The sequence below is a fragment of the Rattus norvegicus genome, chromosome 2, assembly GCF_036323735.1.
Source record: "Rattus norvegicus strain BN/NHsdMcwi chromosome 2, GRCr8, whole genome shotgun sequence".
In the NCBI taxonomy this organism is placed as follows: domain Eukaryota; kingdom Metazoa; phylum Chordata; class Mammalia; order Rodentia; family Muridae; genus Rattus; species Rattus norvegicus.
Window position 1 is genome coordinate 45,080,928 of NC_086020.1, and position 18,681 is coordinate 45,099,608.

An 18,681-nucleotide genomic window follows, 5' to 3' on the forward strand; every position below is an offset into this window, starting at 1 on the left:
TGTGTGTGTATATATATGTGTGTGTGTATATGTGTGTGTGTATGTGTGTGTGTATATATATATGTGTGTGTGTATATATATGTGTGTGTATATATGTGTGTGTGTATATATATGTGTGTGTATATGTGTGTGTGTATATGTGTGTGTGTATATATGTATGTGTGTGTATATATATATATATGTGTGTGTGTATATATATGTGTGTGTATATATATATATATATATATACACATTCTATTGGTTGTTCTCAGAACCTTCACTAGTACAGGCCAAGCCTCAGAAACTGACATATGACTTCAGCAGATAAACGATAATATATGATAAATAAATGGCTTGCCTATCACAGCAAGCCACCGTTATTCTTTGAATAGGTCAGACATTTAGCTCCATCTTGTGTACTTGTCCTACGTAGTCCTTGGAGCAGCCATTTTTCTTAAAGAGCACGGATTCCTCTGATGGAAAATAGCATTTAAAGGTTACATGTATGCATGTACCAAACATCACATGGTATGCCATTAATTTAATCGCCCTAGTAGCAGAGTACCAGTCGACACATGTTGAGGAATGAATAAACTGAAGGAAAAAGATCATCATCTGGTAACTATCAGGATAACATCTCATGCAAAGCTAAGAGCACATAGCTAAAGAGGATGGCGAATGGTATTTAGGCAGTCTGTTGGTTATCCGGTTCTCCTCAGGTCATCTCAGCAGCACGGGGACAAACAGACGGTGCACATCCCTTCTACCCTCAGAAGCACATCCCAGCCCACCTGAGTACTCCTGGGGCAATGGGCAAGCACAACACTCAGACTGAGCGTCTTCCCTAAACCACTTCTGTGTATGAAGGCTATGATGGGGCAGCTGAGGTGTCAGTAGGGTGAAAGGCAGAAATTTACAGCGCTTTCGGAACCTTTCTATTAGTATAAAATTCCATTTAAAAAAAGCCAGAATACCAGTTAACTTTTGTTCAAAAACTTTTATTTACTATAAAGACAAAACACCAAAATAGGTACAAATACTATAAAATTGGTTCAAAGGGGTAAAAATTTTAATTAAAATATCTCGATATATTTAAAATAACAAAGGATACATTTAAGCCAAATTTTCTTAACCCAGAGTTTTTTTTTGTAGCATTTGCTTACATAGTAAGGTGCTAATAGGAGTTAGCCCTTAAGCCCTGGAAGTCTTAGGAATCATAGTCACACAGCACATAGAATTTCATTGTGAGAGTGAACTTTGGTAGAAGAAAAATCTATAGGACACCTGAGGTAGTAGAAACTGGAATAAACAGCAGTAGACGTTATTTACAACTTGAGTACCAAATAACATTAAAAACACAAAAATAATTACACAATACAATTTTCAGTCCAGCTTTGATCCAAAGAAAACAAGAATATCACATCACATTTGCATCGAAAACAAAACAGCACAATTACCAGCAAGCCGAGGGGACTGCAAACAAACTCAAACACGGTGGGTCCTGACATCTGGGGACAGTCTGAGTTTGAAATGTGGCAGGCATGTGGATCTACACGGTAACACTGATTAGCTGAGGTTCCTCAGTTTATACAGTTTACATCTCTGTCAGACACAGTCTAATCTGACCAATGGTCTTCCAGTACATTAAATGGCAAGAGTGTGTCCTTTAAAGCTTGCACATGAGAGACTCGGGACAATCTCATTAGAATTGTGAAAATTCTAAGTAGTCAAAAAGTAAAAATAAAAAGAAAAAAAGTCAAGTACAATACATTTAGCATTACCAAACTTCACATTTCTGTATTATTTTTAACTCTTCAAATATTGCCAATCTTCCAAAACAAAGGAATGTAAATTTTCACTAAGAAGCACATTTACATAAAACTGTCTTTGAAAATTATCTGCAGTCTATCCCTGTAAACTTGTCTTGGGACTTATTTTACTTCCAATTTGTGTTGTACATTCCAAATGTACTACATAAATACATATATATATATATAGCTTATTTACTTTATCCTGAGTCTTTGAGAATAACCAATTCTATTTCACACTGGCTTCTGAAGAGTTAAAACTTAACATCTCAAAGTTACAGCTAAGAGCTAATCAGTACTTGATTTAAAAGACACACGTACAAAGGGCTACCGTTTTCCTTCACGATTCCATGCATCTGAATTCAACTTGAGGCTAAGACAAATAGTTGTGCAAATGCCAGGAATTAAGTGTGTAAATGAAATTCAACTTCATTTTTCTTTCTGAGCATTTTCTAAATGCAGAGCAAATTTAGTATTTGTTTTAAAAAACGTTACTGATTGGTAGGTGAGTGAGTTTATCAGCCCAGTCTAGTATAAAAACATCATGCACGGCAGAAGGAAAACAGTAGTTACGTTACAATCAGCGGGGATGAATGATGGATTGTTACAAAGAGGAAGATTTAAGTGTGAACTTCCTATAGACTAGCAAAATAATATGAAAGAATTCACCAACTTTCAGACAATCCTGCCCCGTGAGCTGCATCCAAGAACAACTGAGTTCTGAGTGAGTTTCTACTTACCCCGCACCACGAGGGCAGGCTGAGCCAGTATTCCCTACATGCCAATGAGCAGAAAACAGAACTCCTGCAACAGCACAGACTTAATTAACTACTTCACACCTACTTCTATATTTTTTTCTGGTTTGAAGAGATCACCTTTCCCTGAATATTCAACACAAATGAAGAAGGTGAAATGAAAATACAGAACCATATTTTTCGAAAAAACGAAATGAACGGGCCAACAGTAAAATGCACAATGAACTACAATAAACCAGGAGTTAAAAAAAAATTCAACTGTGGGTAATAAAGAAGTTATTAACTTTTAAAAACACATGTATTTACTGCTATTCATAGCATACTCTGATTTTCTTTTTTTTTTTTTACAGCCAGTGATAAAAAACAAAAACAAAAAAACAAAAAAAAAAAAACCCCAATAAAATCAAACAAACAAACAAACCGAGACGGAACTGCAGAACCCTGCTGTGGCCCTAGGTGAAATAGAAGAAGTGACACAGTAAAGTTGATCCTGAGCCCCCAGCTGCTAATATTGCTGCAAAAGTGCTCCAAAAATAAATTTATGCTATTTAATCATGCAAACTCCACCGCCTTCCTGCTCACCTAAGAGCGTCCTGTGAAAGGCACGGTTTACAGCTCCTGCACGAGTTGTAGCCGTCTGCAGACGGAGCTCAGGTGCAGTTATGATTTGTCAGTCACATGCTTAGGTGCGGGCTCCCCACTGGCCCCTCTTCTGGTCAGTGGTATGAGGCCAGCAGACTATCAACGTGGCTGCCCGCGAGTTTTCTTTCCTTGTTGCGCACCCTGAGCAGTTGACTACCATGTTGTACGGAAGACAGGATGCTTCAGTAGCTCTCTTGACGGAGGTCTGTCCTGAGGTTGAAGTTCTAAACAGCGCAGAGCCACGTCTCGCAGGCCCGGGGACAGGTGTGACGGGATGGATGGTGCAGTAGTTGCACTCGCAATCTGCGGGAGACCAAACCAGAGCATTGAGCTTCCACAGCAGCTTTGCATGGCACCCACATGTGAATCCCATAGCCTCCCAGGCACACCTACACAGTGTGTTAGGAGTGAGTTTTTCTTCAGCGTTGGACAAATCTTAATTCTTAGTAGCAAACAATATAAACTACTAGTCTTTACTTTTTCTTTTTCTTCTTAGGACAGGCTGATGGCTTGGATCTTTCTAACTCCACTTCAGGAATATGTCAATCACAGCTGTGTGACACCATGCCAGATAAGAGCTGTCCTACAAACAGGTAAAGGATGACTCTAAATCACTTACATCTACCTACTTACTCTTAATCGCAATCAAACTCCCCCTTCGCCTCACCTTAGCAAATTCACAAATGATTACTAAAAAATGCAAATTGATAGAAGAGAAAGAAATCCTAAAACGTCTCTGATCTAGAGACAGAGTGGTGCACACACATCTTACACACCGGAAGACAAAAGTCCTTTCCCACCTTCCCAAGTGTAACCACTCACTGTCCTTGTTTCTCCTTCTACAGGGAGGAAAACAAAGCCAAACGTTTCCGTTGAGCACAGTCCGTTCAGGCTTTAAGCATCCTAGTCATAGAGCAATGCCTGGTCCTGAGTTTGACAACACTGAGTAAATTCCTTATAAGGAGCACAGACAAGTCAAAAGAAGTGCACTAAAAGTTTGGGGAAGAGCTGGGCTTGGGGGACACTCCTTTGATCCTAGCACTCGGGAGGCAGACATAGGCAGCTCTCTGTTTAAGCCCAGCCAGGACTATAGAGACCCCGTCTCCCTTCCCAAACAAAACAAAACGTGGGAGTAGAGTAGGGTCAGTGGGTGGGAACGCTTGCTGCACAAGGCTGCCGGTCGGCCTGAGCTGGGATTCCCAGACCCTGTGTAAAAAGCCAGGTCTGAGGATGCCTGTCTGTAAGCCTAGCAGTCCTACAGTGGGGTGGACGCTGTGCAGTGACCAACACAAGAACCCCACACAAACAAGATGGACAGCAAGGACTGACACCTTAGGCTGTCCTCTTATCTCCATGTGTCATGGCTCGCGCACACACACACACACACACACACACACACACACACACACACACAGACAGACAGACACACACACACAGACACACACACACACACACACACACACACACACACACACACACACACACTCTTCATATACAAGAATGAGTATCTTTTTTTATATTGGTGGATAGCAGCCTGCACCACCCATTCCTCTGGTTCCAGGGAATCTGCCGCCCTCTTCTGGTTTCTCCAGGCACCATATGCATGTGGTGCACAGACAAACATGCAGGCCAAACTCCCGCACATGTAACATAAAATAAAAACAAAGACTGGTAGGGACAACCCATGAGATTTGACTTCTTCTAATTTTACTACTAAAAAGTAATTGTGTCAGCCAGAATACAGCAAATACAGAGGCGAATGCCAGCAGCAAACCACTGAACTGAGAACAGGACCCCCGTTGAAGGAATCAGAGAAAGAACTGGAAGAGCTTGAAGGAGCTCGAGACCCCATATGTACAACAATGCCAAGCAACCAGAGCTTCCAGGGACTAAGCCACTACCTAAAGACTATACATGGACTGACCCTGGACTCTGACCTCATAGGTAGCAATGAATATCCTAGTAAGAGCACCAGTGGAAGGGGAAGCCCTGGGTCCCGCTAAGACTGAACCCCCAGTGAACTAGATTGTTGAGGGGAGGGCGGCAATGGGGGGAGGATGGGGAGGGGAACACCCATAAGAAAGGGGAGGGGGGAGGGGGGAGGGGGATGTTTGCCCAGAAACCGGGAAAGGGAATAACACCCGAAATGTATATAAAAAATACTCAAGTTAATAAAAAAAAAAAAGTAATTGTGTCATAATCACCTTAAATATCAAAGCAAGATGATTGGAGTGCTTTTCTGCGTTCCAGGGTGGTTTTGCACAGGCCATTTCTATAATGGCGCAGCCAACACTCCAGACGTCACAGCTCCTACCGTACTGCTGACCTCTTAGTACCTAAAACGAAGCAGAGTTAATCTGGAAATTCGACTTACTGAAAGGAGGTCTATTTTTTATGTATAAGTTCAGAGCAAACAGTGGTACAAACAACAAATTACACAGACGACTTGACATCTCATTAGCCAGCTTACTGTCCTTGTGGCACAAAAGCAAACATCCCAGGAAACTAAAGCAGTCCCTCTTCTTATAAGTGGGGCACGAGAGCAAATGGTCACCACACTGAACAGGAAGGACAGGTCCCATTCAGAAGTGCATGCTGTGCTGAGTGTTGACAGACAAGGCCGGCTCTGTGGCTCACCTCTCTTCAGGAAGGAAGAGGTAACTTCTGCATATTTCTACCACATGCACTGACAAACTAACCCCACAATTCTGTGATAAATTTGTGTTAAAGTAACCCTGAAGCAAATCTATAAAACCGTGTCTTTTATAATTCTGATAAGACAGAAAGGAGAGGGTTGAGAGTGAGGGTCTGAAATGGAGGGTCCTATTAAAAACTACCTTATAGGGTCACGGGCTTCTAATTACTAAGTGCACACTGTCCTACTGTGAAGTAGCCTGGCATGATGCTGCCACCCGGAACTCCACAATATTGTCCTCCTTTATACTCAATGCCACGTCTCACCTCAGGCGCCATGAATGCAATTGTCCCCAGTAACTGTCCCTGGAACTCTCCTGCACCAGTTCCTTTGGATGCCAACCTGGCGGCAGCACCGAAGTCTGCAATTCTCAGCCGCTGACCGGTGCTGTCAATGAGCAGATTGGCCCCTGTCCACAGAGATACAAATGACTCTGTGTTAAATCAAACAGGACATAGCGACAGCCTCATGAAGCTCTGCTAGTGAACCATCACAATGTAGGTCCAGCCATCGCCCCACAGAAAGCTGGCCTTGCCTTCCCCTGCTCCATCCCTGCAAAGCCGCACCACTCTCTCTATTGTGGGTCTAACCTAAGGCCTCAGAAGGAAATTCTGAAGATCCAAGTCATAAGGCCCATGGTGAGAAAGGAATAAGCTTAAAGACCCTTTAAAGTCAGGATTCAAACTGTAACAATGGTGAGTTCAGCTGAGCCTATTCAGAATTCAAATTTTGGTACAATTTACATTTTAAGGCCAAGACTTGTTGATCTAATACTAATTAAATTCAAATTATATGGTAATTTTATAATTATAGTTCAATAAAAGTATCACAACAGCACTTCAATACATTGTCAAATACTCAAGATATTCACAACAGAAAATCCAAGTTGCCTTTAATAAATAAAATCTAGGGCTGGAGAGATTGTTCAGCGGTTAAGGGCACTGACTGCTCTTCCAGAGGTCCTGAGTTCAATTCCCAGCAACCACATGGTGGCTCACAACCATCTGTAATGGGATCTGATGCCCTCTTCTGGTGTGTCTGAAGACAGCGACAGTGTACTTATATATAATAAATAAATAAATCTTTTAAAAAAAATCTAAGCTGCAAGATATGACAGAATTTTCTTAAGTTTATGATACACTAATTACCTAAGAAAAACCACGACCAGGGATCTTGTGGGGATGCGCTGTGAAACCAAGATGGGGGTGGAGAAGGCCTTAGTCTTACACTTTCTACCAAGTCACAGCCTTTCTAGTATTGAACACGCTGTGCTATTGAGAAAGATAGAAAGACTCTTAAGGGTCCTTTTAGTTCTAATGGTCATAGGGTTATTTAATCCTAGACTTAAAAACCTGTGTTAGAATCCATCAAAGGCCAAGTTTTAAATGTTTGTTTTTGTGTTGTCATTAGAAAATAATTAGGATTTTTACCTTTGACGTCTCTGTGAATGATCTGGTTCTCGTGGAGATAGGAAAGGCCACGGAGTAACTGCTCTGTGTAGTTAATGACCACTGACTCCTTGAAAGCTCCATATTTACTCAAGAGGTGAGCCACGGAGCCTCCTGGAAGACACAGAATCGTGACCGTGGCTTCTTTACCACACCCTGGCTTCCTAAGCCCACAGCATGAGCTGTTGTGACATGCTCAACTCAGAGTCCACGTCAGAAGTACAACTGACTTCCTATATCAAAACTGTAAATCAGTTAACGTTTCTCTATAGAATGCTCAATTATAAATCCTAAAGTATAAATTTAGATTGAATATAGACTAGATTTCTGCAATGAAGACTCCTGTTCTTTTCTTTTTTCAAAGTGCATAAACTATTACAGATGTGTTACTCAGCAGAAGGTAAGAGCAGGGGAGGAGCAGGAAGACAGCTAGGTATCAAATGTCATGCACTGGCTCTGACGGGGCAAGTCACAAACCCAATGAGTCTCATAAACCATCTGTTCAGTTCATCCTCATGAAAAACAACAGGTAAGGAAGGGGCTTCACTACTGGGTCTCACTGGGGAGATGGCTCAGCTGGTACAGTGCCTGCCATGGATACAGAGAGACCCCAGTTCAACCTCTTGAACCCACATTGAAAACCCAGGCATGGTGGTATGTCCCTGTGGCTTCAGCATGGGCCAGCCATCTCAGCCCAGCTTCTGAGCTCTAGGGTCAGAGAGAGATCCTGTCTCAGAAAGGGTGGAGAGTGACCGAGGCGCTCGCCGTCCCAGACATCTGCACGCACACAGTCACACCACTGAGCACACACAAGCATGAACTAGAGACGCACTCTTAAACCACACAAGGACTGGCATATCTGGAGCCATTGTTACATAGTATATAGAAGTGAGCCAGTCTATGTTCAAGAGAATGAGGTTTAACTCTGTGTCTCAGTGCTGTTTCCTCTGAAGTTAAGTTTTCAAACTATACCTTAATTGATTTAGATCTGTTTGAGACAGATCCTCACCTACGGCTCAGGCTGGGCTTGGACCAAGCACCCTTCTGCCTCAGCCTTTGAGTGCACTGCACTACCCAAAGGCACATGCCCTGCTTAGTAACTTTATTTCACACTTTTGGAAGCATTTCTTACAAAACCATAATCTATACAATTAGTGATGACCATCAAGAGAAATATGGAATTTAAACGGACCAAGAAAAAAAGATTCTTATACACCAAGCCATAAAACCACTCCTAAGAAAAGTTGCTGAGCTGGGGAATGCAGCTCGGTGGCAGGGGGCTTGCCTAGCATATACAAGGTCAGTTGGCAGGGGGCTTGCCTAGCATATACAAGGTCAGTGGCAGGGGGCTTGCCTAGCATGTACAAGGTCAGTGGCAGGGGGCTTGCCTAGCATGTACAAGGTCAGTGGCAGGGGGCTTGCCTAGCATGTACAAGGTCAGTGGCAGGGGGCTTGCCTAGCATGTACAAGGTCTGGGCTCGATTCCAGGCACAGCAAAACAAAACAGCAAGGCGGAAAAATTTTAATATTTACTAGATTTAAAATATAGACAATACTTTTTGTGTATGCCTGTATATTAGGAGTGGTTTGTTTTTAGATACCCAAGGGTATTTATAATGGGGCACTCAGCACGCTGTGTGCCAGCAGAACGTACCCGCCATCCACTCGATGAAGAGGTTGTAGTTGCTCTTCTCGCACGTGGCCCCCAGCATCCTGATGATGTTCGGATGGTTGAGGTGGCTCATCATCCTGATCTCTTCCCTCAAGGCTTCCACCACTTCCTCCTGCTCAGAAGATGTGTTTCTGACGTAGGTCACCTGTTTTAATAAGCACATTAACAGGATCTTGGGTTTTACTGTTCTAAGTTTTCAAACCAATCTGACGTAAAATGGCAAATCCAAACTACCTCACACACTGCAGCAAATGGCACTTACTCCAGGGATGCAGCATGCTTTATAAAAGCAGCAACTCAACAGGGAAGCACAAGCCAGACCCCTCTACACAAGAAGAATACAGCTCAGTGAGCAGATCAGAAAATGGCGTAAGGGTGCTGCGGCCAAGACTCTTACTGTACAGAACAGTAAATACGGGAAAAGCCAATGACAGGCTAACAATGACTTTAAAGAGGGAAGTCATCATTTCTGCATCCTAGCGAGTGCGTGAACTCATTATAGAGAGTGGGGGTCTTTAGGCGGCACGCGAGAAGGGCAGGAATGACCTACCAGCTCTCTGACCATTTTCATTCAGGACCTTACAGTGACCAGCTTCAACTCTTAAACATTTATTTATTTGTTACATAGAGGTACACTGTGGCTGTCTTCAGATACCAGAAGAGGGCATCAGATTTCATTACAGATGGTTGTGAGCCACCATGCAGTTGTTGGGAATTGAACTCAGGTCCTCTGGAAGAGCAGTCAGTGCTCTAACCACTGAGCCATCTCTCCAGCCCCCAGCTTCAACTCTTAAAAAGAGTTCATGTTTGTGCTGCTTCTGAAGCTTTTCCAAACTATCAAGTGTGGCGGCAAAATCTTGTAATCCTACCACTAGGAAAGCAGAGGCAAGAAGGTCCCAAGTTCGAGGCCAGCTGGGCTACACGATGCTTCCAAAACCAAACCAAACACCTCTACCACCAAAGCTCTAAGATGCCGGCATTTCGTCCTTTGAGTTCACAGCTGCATATATGTCATTTCATAATGTGAACACTCTCACCCTGTGCTCCCAATACTGACCTGTTTCACAGCCATTAAAGTTCCAGTGCCCACATCCTGTGCTTGGTAACAAGAAGAAAATGCTCCGAGGCCTATCTGCTGCCCTTTCAGCCACTCGGTGTCTTCTCTGTAGGGCTGCTTCGCTTTGGTATGCCCTGGTAGGGTTTCTGGTGTCTGTGAATTGAAGAATCGTTTTGCTGTTAGAAGAGCAAGATGCTATATAATTAGACCGAGAAATACTATTCTAGTTCCCACTCCACCCATGAATGGACACTGTGTAAGTGACAATCATTTCAGAACCGGCCAGAAGTCTCGAAGCGGCTAAGTACCGCTACTGCAACGACTCAGAGTTGTTGTCACGTGATTGCGCAGAAGGACGCTCACATCCGCCCCCCCTCGGAAGCACCGTCCCCGGCAGACTTCAGCACGGGCTCCCAGGACCGTGAAGACTACTCACATCCTGCTGGATGATGATGATATCCTCTCCATTTTCCACCTGCAGCTGAGGGACTATGGGGAGGGCGTCCTGAGAAGCCGACATTGCCATGGCAATCGCGAGCGCCTCCTCTTCCTCAGCCTCCATCTTCTCTTTGCACTTTTGATTGTGATTGACGTCATCTTTGTAGGTGTCATCACTTTCGGCCTTCTCAGGAGAGAGGACGGCGACTTCGGACTTGAAAGTGACTGTTGTGTCACTTGAAGGCATAGATGCTTCAAGAAGGTCCTCGATACTGGAGTTGAGCTCGGGGTTGACATCTAACCTGCACTTGTCCTCTGCTGGGGTGAATGCCGTCTCCTCACTGGGTATGACGGCGCCGCCACTGTTGCTGCCACTGCCAAAGCTGTCATCACACTGGGAAGCACTGTTCAGGTCGAGTGTCATGCTGTTCTTTGAGGCATCCCCTAGTTTGCTTGTGCTACCCGGAACGGGTCGGGATGGCTTTGGCCTGTGTATGTTACTGGAGGGTGGGGGTCTCGACTGAGTAAAGACTGGGGAGAGTTTTTCTGAGTCTCGGTTCTCAGAGCAGGTCCTCTGGAACTGTAGGGAAAACTTGCGCTGTGTTTGGGGAGACGCAGAGGGTATTTTACAGGGAACAAACGCCTGAGGTCTATGCTTAGAAGCATCTGTTACAGAGCCAGCTGGGACAGACGGGGCAGATGAACATGGGGCTGATATTGCTGGAAACATTAACTGAGGAGGAGACAAAGGAGAGGAGTTCAAACACTGACTGTGGGGTCTGCCTTTTGTTTGAACTGTTGGCTTTGGTTGTTCTGTTGTTGCTGAACTAGGAAGTCCTACAGAAACGCCAGCCAGTCTGTCAGAAATGTCCTCTGAGCTGGCACTCAGTCTCGTAGCTTTTAATCCTTTTCCAGTTTTCTCTACATGGGCTGTGTGCTCAAGGGAGCTGCTCTCTGGATAGCGGGGAGGGGCCAATGCCTGCGAGCTGTCCTGCTGGCCATCCAAAGTGTCTTCCGAACCCAGCTGGATGACCTCGGCAATTTCTACCTCGTCTGCAATGGCCATCAGACGCCGGCGCATCCTGGCGAAGTGGGAGGATCCAGAAGCACTTAGCATGGTTACCAGCTTGGAAAACAGGGCGGGCACTGTGGTCACCATTCGTGCTGAGCTCAGATAAATCCTCCGCGAGAGTTTGCCGACCATAGAGTGGGAATTGTCAATGGATTGCAAGGCAAAGGCTAAGAGGGACAGCAGCTTCTTATACCTGAAAGGAGAAACACCTTCAGTTACTACAAGAGCTCAAAGTACCAGAAATAAATGCACGGTTTTAAAAAGGCAATTTATAGCCTGCCCTGTACACAAAAACCATTCTGGTATGAAGAATTTATAAACGTTTAAGTAGCCTAGTCTTCAGGTTTCTATGCTACTCAAATATTAAGGTTTTAGTGTGTGATCAAGAAGAGAGGCAGGCACTGATTTCCACAGGAAAGTTACCTGATTTCAACAGGCTCGGCTTGTGAGACATCGGTACTGACAATATGAGGATAAAATTCCGCAGGAAATTCCAAGAGCAATCTGTCTATAAGACAGAGGCGACCCAGGAGTTCTTGCCAGTTGTTTGATTCAGCTTGGTTTCCAAGAATACAACTTAAGACGTAATCAACGCCACCAACACCGATGGATCCTACACAAATAAAAATAAATGGTGGAAAAACAGCATTATAAAACTCTAAAACGGGGTTGGGGATTTAGCTCAGCGGTAGAGCGCTTGCCTAAGAAGCGCAAGGCCCTGGGTTCGATCCCCAGCTCCGAAAAAAAGAACCAAAAAAAAAAAAAACTCTAAAACAAAACATGAGTAAATAATGGGAAGGCTCATAGAAACGCTCTGGATTCTACGGGTCTCAAGGGCGTCTCTTAGATTCTTATTTTTAACACAGCTGAATGAACAGATTTATAAAGTTACTTCAACAACAGTCTTCTGAGAACTATTAGGTCAGGAAACAGTAAACAGTGCTCATTATTTTAAGGTAGAAGTTATTACCAGCTTTAAGTATTTCTCGTCCAACTGCCAACTCCCCCGCTTGGCCCTTGCAGAGCTCCAACAGTGTTGATATGGACAGCTGACTCGTGCGGCTACGAAGAAACAAAAGCAGCCTTAATTCCGACTGGGTCAACAACTCGCTGATGAGCTGCACATGTCATGGAATCTCTACAGCGTTTCTTACGTTCCCAATTGTTCAAGCAACTCCCCAGATAAGCGGCCCAGAGTTCCAGAAAGTGGGCTACATAATACATGCCATCTAACCCATCCTCGGATGGAAACACACGATGTTCCCCGTGCCTTTACTAACTCTACAAAATTAACCTAGACTCGGAAAGATGAACAGGAGCGAGAAGGCTCTGACAGGGCAGCTGCAGAAGCAAACAAGGGAGACTGAGCCGCTCTGGCCAATCACCAAACTGTGCTGGACGGAGACTGAGCCGCTCTGGCCAATCACCGAACTGTGCTGGACGGAGGTGGTAAGTGCTCGACAGAATCTCCCAGGGGCGCTAAACAAACTCGAGCTTCTCTGTCTGCTGACCTAAGAGTCCTGGCCTAGGTCACTTCCACTGCTACCACTCTTACTTCTCTCGGGTTTGAAGACTGTAGGATGTGAATAAGGTACAGGATCCTGTCCTGAGCCACATGAGGCAGAGGCAGGTATAATCAGTTACTCCTTGTGGTCACATATGTCAGTGTTCTCTCTAATGGGACTTTAGAAAGGATGCCCAGCATAATGCTTTAGACGTATAGGTCCACGTAGTTTGCTAGCCTGGCTTTCCTTGCCGTTGGGGTTTCTTTCCCTACCCCTTACAAGCTTTAAGTCCTAGGCTTTCAGTTCAGATTTCACATTACAAATAGTCAATGATTTGCCAACACAGATGCATCAAGTACCGAGTGTGAGGACGGCACAGACATGTTAAAGCGAGGCCTTACCTATTGGCGTCTGCGCACTTCACTAGGATGGTGTCTACCACTGGCCGGAGAAGTCTCTGAAGTTTGATTCTTTCTGCCAGGCTGTGGCAAGGAGTGTATACCAGCATGGCTCTCAGTGTTTTCTGAGGGGGAAGAAAACCCGAAGGTCAGTCTAACCACATCCACGATGCATCAAGGCAAACGCCCTAAGCTGAGGTAACCTGGGAGAAAAGTAGGTAATAATAGGAATGGCTGACCAGAGCGGGGTGAGCCAGAGCGGCAGTTCGTGACTTAACCCGAGGGGAATCAAGGTGTCCACAGCCAGACCTCCCTGGACTCCAGCTCAATGGGCGCAGTTAATGCTCTAGGTGTGAAGGTTTCTGAGGTCATGGATTCTGATCTGAACTCACATTCATGGCCACTCACGCTTCTGAACAGTGAGAGTCACTAGACCCAACTGTTAAGTTGTGAGTTAGAAAACAAGACTGCAAGAGATGAGCTTGGAGGCTGAGTTTAAACAGATTAGGAAGAAATCCTGCCAGTGCGATGGTTCACGATCACTGGCACTTGTCACCAAACAGACTTGGGTTTGATCCCCAGAACCCACACGGGAGGAACTAAATGGTTTCTGGAAGTGGTCCTCTGACTTCCACATATGCACCCCCTCCCTCCTTCTCTTCTCCCTCCTATTTATCCCAAGGCAGGGGTTCTAGGCCGGGGATGGGTCTCCGCTCCGGGCGTTACTGGTAGTGCCTGAAGAAGACACGTTTCGCCTCTTCGCTCTCAAGATGGAGGGCATGAAGGTTTAACACGGGCAGCCATCTAGTGGTTACAAGCCACAGTGCTCAACATTCTACAGGGACAGCACCTCTGGTGTCCCCACCCCCAGGTAATTATGAGGCTGAGAAACAATGCTCCGAGGAGGTGGAGTCCGAGAAAGGCAACGTCACGTCAGCCTGTAAATCACTTTTCCATCATGCTACCCTGCTCCTGGAAGACAAGCCATGGTAGTAAACTGAGACAGTCTACATCTACTGCATGTGTGACGGTTAGTGCCAACTGACAACCTGACAGACTCTGGGACTGCACCTGGCATGGGCCTCTGCGCCCATGTTGGGACTGTCTTGATTTTGCTAACCTCTGTGGTTAGCATCTTAACTGTGACCAGGACTTGGTTATGTAAGTAGAAGTGAGTCATGGATTAGTGTCTTTCCCTGCTTCTTGACGGGATGCAAGGTGGCCAGCCTCCAGAAGTTTCTGCCACAGTGGACTATATTTTGGAACTGGGAGCCAAAACAAACCTTTCTCTTATTAAGCTTCTTTTCCTGGGGGTATTTTACCAGTGACAGGAAGGAACTGAGACATCATGGGGCCATTTTGTATAGAAAGTCTCTGAATTTTCTCACAATACTTATTGAAGCTGAGAACAATTTTTTATTGGGAATAAATACTTGTTAATGTTTCATGACATCAAAAATAACAAAAAACCCTCAAAGGAAACTTCCTGACCCTATTGTTGACTGGTTGTTCTTGTTTCCTGAGGTAGGTCCTCACATTACTCAGGCTAGCCTTAGACTTCACACGTGAAGATCAACCTAACTCCTGATCCCTACCTTTCTCCTCTGAGTGCTGGATTTATGGCCCAGAACTACAATACAAGCCATCAAGAAGTTTTAACTTGGCCATATGTGATGCATTCATTCAAGAAAATATATGAACAGCAAGACATTACTAGTAGACGGCAGACAGTAAACAGTGTATAAGAAATCAGGAGCACATTAAGATCAGTAAAATTATATGGACAGACAAAATGGAATACTGCAACTTCTTAGGACTATGGTATAAAAAAATTTTGGTAAAGATGCATTGCTTCTTATAACTGATACCTACAAAAGACCAAAGAAAGAAACTCGTAAGAGATGGGTATGGAATAAAGTACTTACTAAAGCAGCAACGTACACTTTGTAGACAGGGTCAGCGCACACGATAGACAGGACGCTGCAGCACGCCTCCACCACGTCCCCTGAGATGCTGGGCTGGGAAGACCCACTGGCGGCGCCAGCACTTAGGCTGCCTCCGCTGCCGCCTCCAGAAGTTCCAGTGCTCTCCCCGTTCGCCAACAACAGGGCCCCGCTAACATCGTGGGAAAGGCGCCTAAGGGCCATCTCCCTTACGTTCCAGTTTCTAGAGAATAAGCAGCCAACGAGCTCCATTCCGAATGCCTGAATCGAGCAAACACAAGTGTGGAGAAGTAAGCGACCCACGCTGTATTAACGAGTTTCCCACAATTAAAGAAAAATGGCCACTTTTCAAGCCTTGACTGTATCTGACAGATACTTTTAATTGTCAACGTTTTTCTATGAAGAATTACATAATACATACACATTCTTGTGTGGGCTCATGGTGCACATGTGTACATGTGGAGGGCAGAGGTCAACCTCAGGAGCTGTTCCCGGGAGATGTCCACGTCTCTTTTCTTTCTGGTTTGAGATGGGCTCTTCTTTAGGCTCACTAATTAGGCTAGGCTGGCTGGACACTGAGCCCTGTGGGTCCACCTTTCCAGAGCTGGGACTGCAGTGCATCAACACACCTAGTTTTCTATAGGATTCTGGACATTAAACTCAGACTCCTACGCTTAAAAGGAAAACTCTTGACTAGCTGAACTATCTGCTAGGTAACCCTTATGATGCCAGACTTAGTGTGGACATCCAAACTTAGTGGAACATCTGAACTGTAGAGTGTGCAATAGCCCAGAACCTGGACTCAAGCAATCCTCCTGTCTCAGCCTCCCAAGTAGCAGACTCTGGAGGCAATTCTGTCCAAACTCTGCTGCTCTCTGCCTCTGCTCCCTTTTCTCCCCTCAAGCTGAGGGCCAACAGCATCCGGAGAAATGGGGTCCACACCCCCACTCCCTGACTGCCAAATTCATGGGACTTAGAAACTTCTGGGATTGTCTACTGGGGCCTTTCCAGATTATATTAGTTGAGGCGGGGACCTACCGTAAATGTGCTGAGCACAGGCTGAATAATGAGAAATGAGCTCGTTTCCCTTTGTTTCCTGTCTGTGGATGCCCCGTGACCAGCTACTCTAGGTCCTGCTGCCGTGCCTTCCCTGCTATGATTAGCTGCATGCCTTCGGTTGTAAGCTCAAACAAATCCTTCCCTCCATGGTTACTTCTTGCCAGGTATTTGGTCACAGAAACAATAAAAGTAACTAAAGCACGACAGCACTTAATTTGCAATGCTAGTCACTTCAACACATAGAACACACCTTATCATCAAATTCAAGGAATGATCATGCGAAGTTACTAACACTGAATAGCTTATAAGTAAAACTGAGGCTAAACTCTGATAACTGGGTACCTTCATTTTCATAGTTTGTTTTGTTTAAAAACACTAAAACCCAGGTTGGAGAGATGGCTCAGCGGTTAAGAGCACTGACTGCTCTTCCAGAGGTCCTGAGTTCAATTCCCAGCAACCACATGGTGGCTCACAACCATCTGTAATGGGATCTGATGCCCTCTTCTGGTGTGTGTGAAGACAGCCACAGTGTACTCACATATACAAAATAAATAAATTGTAAAACAAAACACTAAAACCAAGAGACAAAAAACAAACTGCAAAGAACTCCATATTTATACACGATTAAAATACTTTATAGAGAAGGAGTATGGCTTTGTACAAAAAACAAGGAAAACAGGACACCACCGGTGTGGAGGCTTCAAGTCAGAATATTTTTCTTAAGAGAAACAGAAATTTGTATGATTTTTGGCTTGTAGGAAAAGGATCAACAGGTGGGATCAGAAGAGAAAAGTGAGACTAAAGAATGCTTTGTTTAAAGAGGAGTGGATACAGAAAATGTGGTACATCTACACAATGGAATATTACTCAGCTATCAAAAACAATGACTTTATGAAATTCATAGGCAAATGGATGGGACTGGAAAATATCATCCTGAGTGAGGTAGCCCAGTCACAGAAAAACACACATGGTATGCACTCATTGATAAGTGGCTATTAGCCCAAATGCTTGAATTACCCTAGATGTACAGAACACATGAAACTCAAGATGGATGATCAAAATGTGAATGCTTCACTCCTTCTTTAAAAGGGGAACAAGAATATCCTTAGGGGGGTTGGGGATTTAGCTCAGTGGTAGAGCGCTTGCCTAGGAAGCGCAAGGCCCTGGGTTCGGTCCCCAGCTCCGAAAAATAGAACCAAAAAAAAAAAAAAAAAAAAAAAAAAAAAGAATATCCTTAGGAAGGGATAGGGAGGCAAAGTTTAGTACAGAGACTGAAGGAACACCCATTCAGAGCCTGCCCAACACGTGGCCCATACATATACAGCCACCAAACTAGATAAGATGGATGAAGCAAAGAAGTGCAGGCTGACAGGAACCGGATGTAGATCGCTCCTGAGAGACACAGCCAGAATATGGCAAATACAGAGGCAAATGCCAGCAGCAAACCACTGAACTGAGAATAGGACCCTTGTTGAAGGAATCAGAGAAAGAATTGAAGGAGCTGAAGGGGCTCGAGACTCCACAAGAACAACAATGCCAGCCAACCAGAGCTTCCAGGGACTAAGCCACTACCTAAAGACTATACATGGACTGACCCTGGGCTCTGACCTCATACGTAGCAATGAATATCCTAGTAAGAGCACCAGTGGAAGGGGAAGCCCTGGGTCCTGCCAAGGCTGGACCCCCAGTGAATGGGATTCTTGGGGGGAGTGCGGTAATGGGGGGAGGATGGGGAGGGGAACACCGATAGAGAAGGGGAGGGGTAGGGGTTAGGGGGATGTTTGCCTGGAAACTGGGAAAGGGAATAACATTTGAAATGTAAATAAGAAATACCCAATTTAATAAAGATAAAAAAAGAGAATGCTTTGTTTAAATGAACAAAGGACAAGGATGTAACAGAGTTAATGTAAGTGTGGTTACAGCCCTCCCACCAGGACCCAAAACCTTCTACAGGAGAATCGTAAATGGTATTGACCTCATGACCAATTATTAAAAAGTAAGCTTGATTCTAAGACAACATATATGAAAACTTCTAGATATAAGAGATGTTTTACACACTTTTGGGGGAGAAGACGAATTGTGATGTATTTACATGTATAAGAAGAGTAAACCAGCAGGAGCCAAGAGCTTCCTGCACTGCCTCAGTTTTAATCGACCTTAGTGATGCCCTACCAAGGAAGAAAAACACAGCTGGTGACAGCCTCCAAACA

General features: G+C 44.6%; 1 protein-coding gene across 2 annotated transcripts in view; it reads right to left on the reverse strand.

The window, feature by feature from the left end:
• Positions 1 to 961: 961 nt before the first annotated feature.
• Positions 962 to 18,681, reverse strand: part of Map3k1 (mitogen-activated protein kinase kinase kinase 1) — a 68,667-nt gene continuing 50,947 nt past the window's right edge. For both annotated transcript variants that reach the window (XM_039101582.2, NM_053887.2), the window contains 11 exons: positions 15,395 to 15,673; positions 13,473 to 13,594; positions 12,537 to 12,628; positions 11,990 to 12,179; positions 10,493 to 11,759; positions 10,057 to 10,209; positions 8,982 to 9,144; positions 7,310 to 7,441; positions 6,146 to 6,288; positions 5,389 to 5,520; positions 962 to 3,487 (listed from right to left, as the gene is read on the reverse strand). In XM_039101582.2, the coding sequence (XP_038957510.1) occupies positions 3,338 to 3,487; positions 5,389 to 5,520; positions 6,146 to 6,288; positions 7,310 to 7,441; positions 8,982 to 9,144; positions 10,057 to 10,209; positions 10,493 to 11,759; positions 11,990 to 12,179; positions 12,537 to 12,628; positions 13,473 to 13,594; positions 15,395 to 15,673 (2,823 nt within the window). In that variant the 3' untranslated portion in view covers positions 962 to 3,337. The remainder of the gene's footprint in view (positions 3,488 to 5,388; positions 5,521 to 6,145; positions 6,289 to 7,309; positions 7,442 to 8,981; positions 9,145 to 10,056; positions 10,210 to 10,492; positions 11,760 to 11,989; positions 12,180 to 12,536; positions 12,629 to 13,472; positions 13,595 to 15,394; positions 15,674 to 18,681) is intronic.